The sequence below is a fragment of the Panulirus ornatus genome, chromosome 7 (genome assembly GCF_036320965.1).
Source record: "Panulirus ornatus isolate Po-2019 chromosome 7, ASM3632096v1, whole genome shotgun sequence".
In the NCBI taxonomy this organism is placed as follows: Eukaryota; Metazoa; Arthropoda; class Malacostraca; order Decapoda; family Palinuridae; genus Panulirus; species Panulirus ornatus.
In genome coordinates, this window is record NC_092230.1 from 50,960,925 (window position 1) to 50,975,680 (window position 14,756).

At 42.8% G+C, this 14,756-nt stretch overlaps 1 protein-coding gene across 3 annotated transcripts in view; it reads left to right on the forward strand.

Moving 5' to 3' along the window:
• LOC139749639 (RUN domain-containing protein 1-like) overlaps nt 1–14,756 on the forward strand; it is a 250,604-nt gene that overhangs the window by 170,410 nt on the left and 65,438 nt on the right. For all 3 annotated transcript variants that reach the window (XM_071663796.1, XM_071663799.1, XM_071663798.1), the window contains exon 9: nt 2,345–2,478. In XM_071663796.1, the coding sequence (XP_071519897.1) occupies nt 2,345–2,478 (134 nt within the window). The remainder of the gene's footprint in view (nt 1–2,344; nt 2,479–14,756) is intronic.

Genomic DNA, 14,756 nt, shown 5'->3' on the forward strand with positions numbered 1-14,756 from the left:
GTGAGGACATTGTTCCTCAGGTATTGGTGGTGGGGGAGGTAAGGACATTGTTCCTCAGGTAGTGGTGGGGGAGGTGAGGACATTGTTCCTCAGGTACTTGTGGTGGGGGAGGTGAGGACATTGTTCCTCAGGTAGTGGTGGGGGAGGTGAGGATATTGTTCCTCAGGTAGTGGTTGGGGAGGTGAGGACATTGTTCCTCAGGTACTTGTGGTGGGGGAGGTGAGGACGTTGATCCTCAGGTAGTGGTGGTGGAGGTGAGGATATTGTTCCTCAGGTACTTGTGGTGGGGGAGGTGAGGACATTGTTCCTCAGGTAGTGGTGGGGGAGGTGAGGACATTGTTCTTCAGGTACTTGTGGTGGGGGAGGTGAGGACATTGTTCCTCAGGTAGTGGTGGGGGAGGTGAGGATATTGTTCCTCAGGTAGTGGTTGGGGAGGTGAGGACATTGTTCCTCAGGTACTTGTGGTGTAGGAGGTGAGGATATTGTTCCTGAGGTAGTGGTTGGGACGGTGAGGAGTGCTGTTCTTCAAGTATTGGTGGGGGGAGGTGAGGAGCACTGTTCTTCAGGTAGTGGTGGGGGAGGTGAGAACATTGTTCTTCAGGTACTGGTGGGGGAGGTGAGGACATTGTTCTTCAGGTACTGGTGGGGGAGGTGAGGACATTGTTCTTCAGGTACTGGTGGGGGAGGTGAGGACATTGTTCCTGAGGTAGTGGTGGGGGAGATGAGGGCATTGTTCTTCACTATCACCACCACAACTCTCCATAAGTGTCACCACCACCACCTCCACTACTATTTTCCATCTGTATCACCACCACCACCACCACCACTACTACTCCCCATCAATATCACCACCATTACCACCACCACTATTACTCCCCATCTGTATCATCACCACCACTATTACTCCCCATCTGTATCACCACCACCACCACTACTCCCCATAAGTATCACCACCACTACCACCACCGCTGTTACTTCTCATCTGCATCACCACCACTACTACTCCCCATCAGTATCACCACCACTACCACCACCACCACTGCCACCACCACCACTATTACCCCCCTTCTTTATCACCACCTTCACACCAACAACCAACTGCTATGAAAACAAAGTAAGTATGGGAATATAGTTATGGTTGTCAGGAAGGTGCAGATGTTATGTTGGATATGTCTATAAGAGTACAGAGGGAATTTATGCTCGGAAATTTTTAAATGAATTTGTACCCATATTTCACCAGCAACACCACCACCAGCCACTGCCACCACTCTCTTTTCCACCAACAACTACAACATCAACAGCTATCAACTGTCAACTAGCTTTAGTACCACCATCACAATCTCTACTCAACATCACCACAAGGTATAGATGACTTAAGAGTAGAGAAGGACTTAGGGACTTTGTAGAAAAGACAGTGAAATCAAATTTGTTTCTTCTGAGTGTCTTTTTCAGCATGAAAGATATTGTAAAGGGCTAGAAAATGTTAGAGGGGTATGGAGGAAGCAATTAAGATGTATGGAAATGTGCTTCTGAAGCCAGGAAATCTTGTGTAAAGGAGACTGTTTCCATCAGTTGGTAGATGCCAAGAAGTTACAATTTACAGTTTGGTTACAATTTGCACATAAGAAAGTCATTTTTTGTGTGAGGGAACATTTACTAATAGCTGGAAATCTCTCACAGACTGAAGTGCTGCACACCAATTATTCACTCTAACAGGGGAAATCCCTAATGTAAATCCTGACTAACCAGTCAACAATGCTTTCACCACTTTTTCTGAGAAATTCAGTGGTAGATATGTGATCTGTATGTAAATATGGTTGCTTTGGCCATGAACCAGTAGGTTCATAACCTAACCTCTGTAGCAGTCTCTGATTGGCCAAGAGTAGGCCCAGAATGAGCTAGTAGGCATAGGCTTGTTATCTCTTGAGAGGATAGTGATGAGCTGTGAAAGTCAGTATTCCTCAATACTCTCCAACAGACAGACAAAGAGTTAAGAAGGTTCCAACCATGATATTATACTTAGAAAATGTCTCATACTCCCAGGACACTGTCTCATGGAGAAAAGTCTTTCAAAGTTCAAAATGTACTTTTTAAGAAATGAGAAAACTGGTCGGGCAACAGGCTTTTAATATTAGTAATTGCTTCATTAGTTCCGTATAGGATAACAGTGGCTTATTCAAATTGCAGCTACCTTGTATGTTTTTATACTAATTTACAAACTGGGCATGGGTTGAATTAGCCTTTGAATGATTTAGAGGCTATATTTATCTTATCCACCCCATGAATAGAATGAAAGATAGATAGACTGATGCTTATTTTATAATGGAATTATACTATTTCTCAGCTACGTAAGGAAACCGAAAACATCATGAAGCGAGCAACAACATTAATGAGCATGCTTTCCTTTGGATGTGGGACAAGCCGTAATGGATTTCGGAAGAATACTCTAAAGAAAACACCACAAGGCAACCATTATGGGTGAGTGTGCAGTGGCAGTCTTCTACAGTGGATTATCTGTACATCTATATCTTGGTTGCAAATTTCCTCTAGGAACTCCAATCAAGAGGTGGCCATGGCAAAAGAATCTCCACTTATTCCTGTCCTTACATGCCTCCCTCGCATATGCCACTCCGTGCATTCTTCCCTCATTCCTCTCCCTCCAGTACTCTTTCACCCTATTTCTCCATGTCTCATATGGTCTTCCTATCACACCAACCCCTTTAATCATACTATCATACCCTCTCTCTGTAAACTCCCCATCATACATTTTTTCTCATATCCAAACCACCTCAAAGTATTCCATCTCACCCTGTTTACAGTTCATACCCTTTGCATTCCCTGCCTTACCAGATCACTTATATACCTCCTCATTACTTTCTTCAATCCATCTAGAGATACCACATGCTCCTTTGAGTTAACTCATTTCCACAGTTTGGATTCTTGAACATTGTGTTTCTTCTCATGTCCATGATTTTGCTGCATAGGTCAGGCTAAGGAAGACTAAGTTGTCCCTTAACCCTTTCTTCACTTCCTTTATTCTGTTATTCTATTAAAGGACCTTATGACTCTTCTATCCTGTCCTGCTCTCTCCCTTGAATATCATTCCATATCACTAAACTTACCCAAGTTAGCCACCAAATACTTGGGTCCTGTCACCTCTTTTAGTCTTTCTCCCCATATGTCTATAAAATAATTTAGTACACTTTCTTCTCTCACTCTGTAGGGCTTTGCAAAATCTATACTTTCACTCTGTTTCTTTTCAAACACATTATCTCATTTTTAATCACATGTACCTGAAATTGTCTGTGCTTGTACTCATCATAAAACTCATAACCTTCTGCAACTCCTCTTCACTCTCAGCAGAAAGCAGTATCATCCACAAACAGACCTCTCACTAACCACCATACCTTACCACAACACTCCCTCTCTCCACCACTTTTCCCTAATTTTGCTTCATCTGTTTTATCACTCAATCCATATACTGTATATGTTAAAAAGCCACAGTGATATCACATAGCCCTCTCTCACTCCCACATGTATAATACACCAAAACTTTTGATCAACTCTCCACATGCATTTGCTATTCTGTAGGCTTTCATTCCATCCATAATTTGTCCCCCTGTCCCATATATTCATATATAGCACTAGGAAAAGACAACAAAAGTCACATTCGTTCACACTCAGTCTCTAGCTGTCATGTGTAATGCACCAAAACCACAGTTCCCTTTCCACATCCAGGCCCCACAAAACTTTCCATGGTTTACCCCAGATGCTTCATATGCCCTGGTTCAATCCATTGACAGTGTGTTGACCCTGGTATACCACATCGTTCCAATTCACTCTATTCCTTTCACACCCTTCACCCTCCTGTATCTTCAGGTCCCGATCCCTCAAAATCTTTTTCACTCCTTCCTTCCACCTCCAATTGGTGTCCCACTTCTCGTTTCCTCCACCTTTGATATATATATATTCTCTTTGTCAGTCTTTCCTCACTCATTCTCTCCATGTGACCAAACCCTTTCAATACACTCATTCTCTCCATGTGACCAAACCCTTTCAATACATCCTCTTCTGCTCTCTCAACCACACTCTTTTTATTACCACACATCTCTCTAACCCTTTCATTACTTACTGGATCAAACCACCTCACACCGCATATTGTCCTCAAACACTTCATTTCCAACACATCCACTCTCCTCCGCACAACCTTATCTATAGCCCATGCCTCACAGCCATATAAAATTGTTGGAACCACTATTCCTTCAGACATACCCAGTTTTGCTCTGAGATAATGTTCTCGCCCTCCACACATTCTTCAACACTCCCAGAACCTTTGCCCCCTCCCCACCCTGTGACTCACTTCTGCTTCCATGGTTCCATCCACTGCTAAATCCACTCCCAGATATCTAAAACACTTCACTTCCTCCAGTTTTTCTCCATTCAAATCTTTTTTTTTTTTTTTTTTTATACTTTGTCGCTGTCTCCCGCGTTTGCGAGGTAGCGCAAGGAAACAGACAAAAGAAATGGCCCAACCCCCCCCCCCCATACACATGTACATACACACGTCCACACACGCAAACATACATACCTACACAGCTTTCCATGGTTTACCCCAGACGCTTCACATGCCTTGATTCAATCCACTGACAGCACGTCAACCCCTGTATACCACATCGCTCCAATTCACTCTATTCCTTGCCCTCCTTTCACCCTCCTGCATGTTCAGGCCCCGATCACACAAAATCTTTTTCACTCCATCTTTCCACCTCCAATTTGGTCTCCCTCTTCTCCTCGTTCCCTCCACCTCCGACACATATATCCTCTTGGTCAATCTTTCCTCACTCATTCTCTCCATGTGCCCAAACCATTTCAAAACACCCTCTTCTGCTCTCTCAACCACGCTCTTTTTATTTCCACACATCTCTCTTACCCTTACGTTACTTACTCGATCAAACCACCTCACACCACACATTTTCCTCAAACATCTCATTTCCAGCACGTCCATCCTCCTGCGCACAACTCTATCCATAGCCCACGCCTCGCAACCATACAACATTGTTGGAACCACTATTCCTTCAAACATACCCATTTTTGCTTTCCGAGATAATGTTCTCGACTTCCACACATTTTTCAAGGCTCCCAAAATTTTCGCCCCCTCCCCCACCCTATGATCCACTTCCGCTTCCATGGTTCCATCCGCTGACAGATCCACTCCCAGATATCTAAAACACTTCACTTCCTCCAGTTTTTCTCCATTCAAACTCACCTCCCAATTGACTTGACCCTCAACCCTACTGTACCTAATAACCTTGCTCTTATTCACATTTACTCTTAACTTTCTTCTTCCACACACTTTACCAAACTCAGTCACCAGCTTCTAAAGTTTCTCACATGAATCAGCCACCAGCGCTGTATCATCAGCGAACAACAACTTACTCACTTCCCAAGCTCTCTCATCCCCAACAGACTTCATACTTGCCCCTCTTTCCAGGACTCTTGCATTTACCTCCCTAACAACCCCATCCATAAACAAATTAAACAACCATGGAGACATCACACACCCCTGCCGCAAACCTACATTCACTGAGAACCAATCACTTTCCTCTCTTCCTACACGTACACATGCCTTACATCCTCGATAAAAACTTTTCACTGCTTCTAACAACTTGCCTCCCACACCATATATTCTTAATACCTTCCACAGAGCATCTCTATCAACTCTATCATATGCCTTCTCCAGATCCATAAATGCTACATACAAATCCCTTTGCTTTTCTAAGTATTTCTCACATACATTCTTCAAAGCAAACACCTGATCCACACATCCTCTACCACTTCTGAAACCGCACTGCTCTTCCCCAATCTGATGCTCTGTACATGCCTTCACCCTCTCAATCAACACCCTCCCATATAATTTACCAGGAATACTCAACAAACTTATACCTCTGTAATTTGAGCACTCACTCTTATCCCCTTTGCCTTTGTACAATGGCACTATGCACGCATTCTGCCAATCCTCAGGCACCTCACCATGAGTCATACATACATTAAATAACCTTACCAACCAGTCAACAATACAGTCACCCCCTTTTTTAATAAATTCCACTGCAATACCATCCAAACCTGCTGCCTTGCCGGCTTTCATCTTCCGCAAAGCTTTTACTACCTCTTCTCTGTTTACCAAATCATTTTCCCTAACCCTCTCACTTTGCACACCACCTCGACCCAAACACCCTATATCTGCCACTCTGTCATCAGACACATTCAACAAACCTTCAAAATACTCATTCCATCTCCTTCTCACATCACCACTACTTGTTATCACCTCCCCATTTACGCCCTTCACTGAAGTTCCCATTTGCTCCCTTGTCTTACGCACCCTATTTACCTCCTTCCAGAACATCTTTTTATTCTCCCTAAAATTTACTGATAGTCTCTCACCCCAACTCTCATTTGCCCTTTTTTTCACCTCTTGCACCTTTCTCTTGACCTCCTGTCTCTTTCTTTTATACTTCTCCCACTCAATTGCATTTTTTCCCTGCAAAAATCGTCCAAATGCCTCTCTCTTCTCTTTCACTAATACTCTTACTTCTTCATCCCACCACTCACTACCCTTTCTAAACAGCCCACCTCCCACTCTTCTCATGCCACAAGCATCTTTTGCGCAATCCATCACATCCATTCAAATCTACCTCCCAATTAACTTGTCCCTCAACCCTACTGTACCTAATAACCTTGCTCTTATTCACATTTACTCTCAGCTTTCTTCTTTCACACACTTCACCAAACTCAGTCACCAACTTCTGCAGTTTCTCACCCGAATCAGCCACCACCAGCGAACAACAACTGACTCACTTTCCAAGCCGTCTCATCCACAACAGACTGCATACTTGCCCCTCTCTCCAAAACTCTTGCATGCACCTCCTTAACCACCCCATCTATGAACAAATTAAACAACCATGGAGACATCACGCACCTCTGCCACAAACCGACATTCATTGGGAACTAATCACTTTCATCCCTTCCTACATCCTTGATAAAAACTTTTCACTGCTTCTAGCAACTTACCTCCCACACCATATACTCTTGAAACCTTCCACAAAGCATCTCTATAAACTCTATCATATGCCTTCTCCAGATCCATAAATGCTACATACAGCTCCATCTGTTTTTCTAAGTATTTCTCACATACATTCTTCAAAGCAAACACGTGATCCACACATCTTCTACCGCTTCTGAAATCACACTGCTCCTCCCCAATCTGATTCTCTGTACATGACTTTACCCTCTCAATCAATACCCTCCCATATAATTTCCCAGAAATACTCGACAAACTTATACCTCTTTAATTTGAACATTCACCTTTACCCCATTGCCTTTGCACAATGGCACTATGCATGCATTCCGCTAATCCTCAGGCACTTCACCATGAACCATACATGCACTGAATATCCTTACCAACCAGTCAACAACACAATCACCCCCTATGAAATAGATTCCACTGCAATACCATCCAAACCCACCACCTTGCCAGCTTTCATCTTCCGCAATGCTTTCACTACCTCTTCTCTGTTTACCAAACCATTCTCCCTGACCCTCTCACTTTGCACACCAACTCGATGAAAACACCATTGATCTGCCACTCTATCATCACCACTATTTGTTATTACCTCCCCATAGCACCCTTCACTGATGTTCCCATTTGTTCTCTTGGCTTACGCAATTTATTTACCTCCTTCCAAAACATCTTTTTATTCTCCCTAAAATTTAATGATACTCTCTCACCCCAACTCTCATTTGCCCCCTTCTTCACCTCTTGCACCTTTCTCTTGACCTCCTGCCTCTTTCTTTTATACATCTCCCAGTCATTGGCATTACTTCCCTGCAAAAATCGTCCAAACACCTCTCCTCTTTCACTAAGAATCTTACTTCTTCATCCCACCACTCACTACCCTCTCTAATCTGCCCACCTCCCACCTTTCTCATGCCACAATCATCTTTTGCACAAGCCATCCATCACTGCTTCCCTAAATACATCCCATTCCTCCCCCACTCCCCTTACGTCATTTGTTCTCACCTTTTTCCATTCTGCAGTCAGTCTTTCCAGGTACTTCCTCACATAAGTCTCTTTTCCAAGCTCACTTACTCTCACCACTCTCATCAGCCCAACATTCTCTCTTCTTTTCTGAAAACCTCTACAAATCTTCACCTTCGCTTTCACAAGATAATGATCAGACATTCTTCCAGTTGCCCGTCTCAGCACATTAACATCCTAAAGTCTCTCTTTCACACACCTATCAATTAACACATAATCCAATAATGCTCTCTGGCCATCTCTCCTACTTCCATATGTATACTTATGTATATCTCTTTTTAAACCAGGTATTCCCAATCACCAGTCCTTTTTCAGCACAAAAATCTATAAACTCTTCACCATTTCCATTTACTATGCTTAACACCCCATGTACACCAATTATACCCTCAAGTACCACAGTATTCACCTGTTAAGTGTGTAAGAATGTTGACTGATAGAATGACGGAATTGACTAAATGCAGAATAAGTGAGGAGCAAGAGGGTTTTAGGAAAGGGAGGGGATATGAGATCAGATTTTTGTGGTGAAAATGAATGTAGAAAAGTCTCAAGCAAAAGGTAAGAAGCTGTATGCAGCTCTTATGAAAATGGAGAAGGCATACTACGGAGTTGAGTGGAATGCTGTATAGGATGCGTTAAAGATTTATGTATAGGATCGGTGGTGCAGCTGGTCGGTGGTGTCAAAGCCTTCAATAAAGTAGCAAATGCATGTGCAGGAGTGGATGGAGAGTTCAGTAAAAGTTTCAGTATACATGGTGGTGTAGGACAGGGCTGTGTGATATCACCATAGGCTCAGATTGGGGTGTCTAAATGTGTGTGGATGTGACCAAGATGAGAAAAAAGGAGAGATAGGTGGTATGTTTGAGAAAAGGAACCTGGATGTTTTGGCTCTGAGTGAAACGATGCTGAAGGATGAAGGGAAAGAGTGGTTTGGGAATGTTTTGGGGGTAAAGTCAGGGATTGGTGAAAGGACAAGAGCAAAGGAAGGAGTAGCACTACTCCTGAAGCAGGAGTTGTGGGAGTATGTGATAGAGTGTAAGAAAGTAAAACCTAGATTGATATAGGTAAAACTGAAAGTGGATGGAGAGAGATGGGTGATTATTGATACCGATGCACCTGTTCATGAGAAGAAAGATCATGAGAGGCAAGTGTTTTGGGAGCAGCTGAGTGAGTGTGTTAGCAGCTTTGATGCACGAGACCGGGTTATTGTGATGGGTGATTTGAATGCAAAGGTGAGTAATGTGGCAGTTGAGGGAATAATTGGTGTACATGGGGTGTTCAGTGTTGTAAATGGAAATGGTGAAGAGCTTATAGATTTGTGTGCTGAAAAAGGACTGGTGATTGGGAATAACTGGTTTAAAAAGAGAGATATACATAAATATACGTATGTGAGTAGGAGAGATGGCCAGAGGGTGTGTTAATTGATAGGCATGCAAATGAGAGGCTTTTGGATGTTACTGTCCTGAGAGGGGCAGCTGGAGGTGAAAAAGAGGACAAATGAGAGTTGGGGTGAGAGAGTATCATTAAATTTTAGGGAGACTGAAAAGATGTTTTGGAATGAGGTAAATAAAGTGCGTAAGACAAGAGAACAAATGGGAACATCGGTGAAGGGGGCCAATAGGGAGGTAATAACAAGTAGTGATGAAGTGAAAAGGAGATGGAGTGAGTATTTTGAAGGTTTTTTGAATGTGTTTGATGATAGAGTGGCAGGTATAGGGTGTTTTGGACGAGGTGGTATTCGAAGTGAGAGGGTTAGGGAGAATGGTTTGGTGAACAGAGAAGAGGTAGTGAAAGCTTTGCAGAAGATGAAAGCCAGCAAGGCGGCTGGTTTGGATGGTATTGCAGTGGAATCTATTAAAAAAGGGGGTGACTATGTTGATAATTGGTTGGTAAGAATATTCAATATATGTATGGATCATGGCGAAGTGCCTGAGGATTGGCAGAATGCATGCATATTGCCATTGTATAAAGGGAAAGGGGATAAAGGTGAGTGTTCAAGTTACAGAGGCATAAGTTTGCTGAGTACCTGGGAAATTATATGGGAGGGTATTGATTGTGAGGATGAAGACATGCACAGAGCATCTGATTGGGGAGGAGCAGTGTGGTTTCAGAAGTGGTAGAGGATGTGTGGATCAGGTGTTTGCTTTGAAGAATGTATGTTAGAAATACTCAGAAATACAGATGGATTTGTATATAGCATTTATGGATCTGGAGAAGGCGTATGATAGGGTTGATAGAGATTCTTTGTTGAAGAGTATATAGTGTGGGAGATAAATTGCTAGATGCAGTGAAACGTTTTTACCATGGATGTAAGGCACGCATATGAGTAGGAAGAGAGGAAAGTGATTGGTTCCCAGTGAATGTCAGTTTGTGGCAGGGGTGCATGATGTTTCCATGGTTCTTTAATTTGTTTATGGATGGGGTGGTTAGAGAGGTGAATGGGGTGGTTAGGTAGGTGAATGCAAGAGTTTTGGAAAGAAACACAAGTATACAGTCTGCTCTGGATGAGAGGGCTTGGGAAGTGAGTCAATTGTTGTTCGCTGATGATACAGTGCTGGTGGCTGATTCGGGTGAGAAATTGCAGAAGTTAGTGACTGAGTTTGGTAAAGTGTGTGAAAGAAGAAAGTTGAGAGTAAATGTGAATAAGAGCAAGGTTATTAGGTTTAGTAGGGTTGAGGGACAAGTTGATTGGGAGATAAGTTTGAATGGAGAAAAACTGGAGGAATTGAAGTGTTTTAGATATCTGGGAGTGGATTTGGCAGTGGATGGAACCATGGAAGCAGAAGTGAGTCACAGGGTGGTGGAGGGAGCAAAGGTTCTGGGAGCATTAAAGAATGTGTGGAAGATGAGAACATTATCTCCAAGAGCAAAAATGCATATTTAAGGAATAGTGGTTCCAATAAAGTTATATGGTTGCAAGGCATAGGTTATAGATAAGGTTGTGCAGAGGAGGGTGGATGTGTTGGAAATGAAGTGTTTAAGGACAATATGTGGTGTGAGGTGGTTTGATGAAGTAAGTAATAATAGGGTAAGAGAGATGTGTGGTAATGAAAAGATTGTGGTTGAGAGAGCAGAAGAGAGTGTGTTGAAATGGTTTAGATACATAGGGAGAATGAGTGAGGAAAGATTGACAAAGAGAATTTATATGTCAGAGGTGGAGGGAACAAGGAGAAGTGGGAAAACAAATTGGAGGTGGAAGGATTGAGTGTAAAAGATTTTGAGGGATCAGGGCCTGAAGTTACAGGAGGGTGAAAGGCATGCAAGGAATAGAGTAAATTGGAATGATGTGATATACTGGGGTGGACGTGCTGTCATTGGATTGGACCAGGGCATGTGAAGCTTCTGGGGTAAACCATGGAAAGGTCTGTGGGGCCTGGATATGGAAAGGGAACTGTGGTTTGGGTGTATTACGTATGACAGCTGGAGACTGAGTGTGAAAGAATGTGGCCTTTTTTGTATGTTCCTGTTGCTACCTCACTGGAGGGGAAGGGGATGCTATTTTGTGTGTGGCGGGATGGCGACGGGAATAGATGAAGGCCTCAAGTATGAATATGTACATGTGTATAATGAAATGATAAAATAATAATATATATATTTATTTTATTTTATTTTTATCCCTGGGGATAGGGGAGAAAGAATACTTCCCACGCATTCCTCATGTGTTGTAGAAGGCGACTAAAGGGGATGGGAGCAGGGGGGCTAGAAACCCTCCTCTCCTTATATTATAACTTTCTAAAAGAGGAAACAGAAGAAGGAGTCATGCGGGGAGTGCTCATCCTCTTCAAAGGCTCAGGTTGGGGTGTCTAAATGTGTGTGGATGTAACCAAAATGAGAAAAAAAGAGAGATAGGTAGTATGTTTGAGGAAAGGAACCTGGATGTTTTGGCTCTAAGTGAAACAAAACTCAAGGGTAAAGGGGAAAAGTGGTTTGGGAATGTCTTGGGAGTAAAGTCAGGGATTAGTGAGAGGATGAGAGCAAGGGAAGGAGTAGCACTACTCCTGAAACAAGAGTGGTGGGACTATGTGATAGAGTGTAAGAAAGTAAACTCTAGATTGATATGGGTAAAACTGAAAGTGGATGGAGAGAGATGGGTGATTATTGGTGCATATGCACCAGGACATGAGAAGAAAGATCATGAGAGGGAAGTGTTTTGGGAGCAGCTGAGTGAGTGTGTTAGTAGTTTTAATGCATGAGACCGGGTTATAGTGATGGGTGATTTGAATGGAAAGGTGAGTAATGTGGCAGTTGAGGGAATGATTGGTGTACATGGGGTGTTTAGTGTTGTAAATGGAAATGGTGAAGAACTTGTAGATTTATGTGCTGAATACCTGGTTTAAAAAGAGAAATATACATAAGTATACGTATGTAAGTAGGAGAGATGGCCAGAGAGCGTTATTTGATTACTTTGGCGAAAGTGAAGATTTGTAGAGGTTTTCAGAAAAGAAGAGAGAATGTTGGGGTGAAGAGAGTGGTGAGAGTAATTGAGCTTGGGAAGGAGACTTGTGTGAGGAAGTACCAGGAGAGACTGAGTACAGAATGGAAAAAGGTGAGAACAAATGACGTAAGTGGAGTAGGGGAGGAATGGGATATATTTAGGGAAGCAGTGATGGCTTGCGCAAAAGATGCTTGTGGCATGAGAAGCATGGGAGATGGGCACATTAGAGAAGGTAGTGAGTGGTGGGATGAAGAAGTAAGATTATTAGTGAAAGAGAAGAGAGGCATTTGGACGATTTTTGCAGGGAAATAATGCAAATGACTGGGAGATGTATAAAAGAAAGAGGCAGAAGGCCAAGAGAAAGGTGCAAGAGGGCAAATGTGAGTTGGGGTGAGAGAGTATCATTAAATTTTAGGGAGAATAAAGAGATTTTTTGGAAGGAGGTAAATAAAGTGTGTAAGACAAGGGAACAAATGGGAACAATGGTGAAGGGGGCAAATGGGGAGGTGATAGCAAGCAGTGGTGATGTGAGAAGGAGTTGGAGTGACTATTTTGAAGGTTTGTTGAATGTGTTTGATGATAGAGTGGCAGATATAGGGTGTTTTGGTTGAGGTGGTGTGCAAAGTGAAAGGGTTAGGGAGAATGATTTGGTAAACAGAAAAGAGGTAGTAAAAGCTTTGCAGAAAATGAAAGCCAGCAAGGCAGTGGGGTTGGATGGCATTGCAGTGGAATTTATTAAAAAAGGGGGTGACTGTATTGTTGACTGATTGGTAAGGTTATTTGATGTAAGTATGACTCATGGTGAGGTGCCTGAGGATTGGCGGAATGCTTGCATAGTGCCATTGTACAAAGGCAAAGGGGATAAAAGTGAGTGCTCAAATTACAGAGGTATAAGTTTGTTGAGTATTCCTGGTAAATTATATGGTAAGGTATTGATTGAGAGGGTGAAGGCATGTACAGAGCATCAGATTGGGGAAGAGCAGTGTGGTTTCAGAAGTGGTAGAGGATGTGTGGATCAGGTGTTTGCTTTGAAGAATGTATGTGAGAAATACTTAGAAAAGCAAATGGATTTGTATGTAGCATTTATGGATCTTTAGAAGGCATATGATAGAGTTGATAGAGATGCTCTGTGGAAGGTATTAAGAATATATGGTGTGGGAGGCAGGTTGTTATAAGCAGTTAAAAGATTTTATTGAGGGTGTAAGGCATGTGTACGTGTAGGAAAAGAGGAAAGTGATTGGTTCTCAGTGAATGTTGGTTTGCGGCAGGGGTGTGTGATGTCTCCATGGTTGTTTAATTTGTTTATGGATGGGGTTGTTAGAGAGGTGAAAGCAAGAGTTTTGGAAAGAGGGGCAATGCAGTCTGTTGGGGATGAGAGAGCTTGGGAAGTGAGTCAGTTGTTGCTCGTTGATGATACAGCGCTGGTGGCTGATTCAGATGAGAAACTTTAGAAGCTGGTGACTGAGTTTGGTAAAGTGTGTGAAAGAAGAAAGCTGAGAGTAAATGTGAATAAGAGCAAGGTTATTAGGTACAGTAGGGTTGAGGGACAAGTCAATTGGGAGGTAAATTTGAATGGAGAAAAACTGGAGGAATTGAAGTGTTTTAGATATCTGGGAGTGGATTTGACAGCAGATGGAACCATGGAAGTGGAAGTGAATCACAGGGTGGGGGAGGGGGCGAAAGTTCTGGGCGCGTTGAAGAATGTGTGGAAGTCAAGAATGTTATCTTGGAAAGCAGAAATGGGTATGTTTGAAGGAATAGTGGCTCCAACAATGTTGTATGGTTGTGAGGCGTGAGCTATAGATAGAGTTGTGCGCAGGAGGGTGAATGTGCTGGAAATGAGATGCTTGAGGACAATATGTGGTGTGAGGTGGTTTGTTCAAGTAAGTAATGAAAGGATAAGAGAGATGTGTGGTAATAAAAAGAGTGTGGTTGAGAGAGCAGAAGAGGGTGTATTGAAATGGTTTGGTCACATGGAGAGAATGAGTGAGGAAAGATTGACCAAGAGGATATATGTTAGAGGTGGAGGGAACGAGGAGATGTGGGAGACCAAATTGGAGGTGGAAAAATGGAGTGAAAAAGATTTTGAGTGATCAGGGCCTGAACATGCAGAAGGGTGAAAGGCATGCAAGGAATAGAGTGCATTGGAATGATGTAGTATATTGGGGCCGATGTGCTGTCAATGGATTGAACCATGGAATGTGAAGCATCTGGGGTAAACCATGGAAA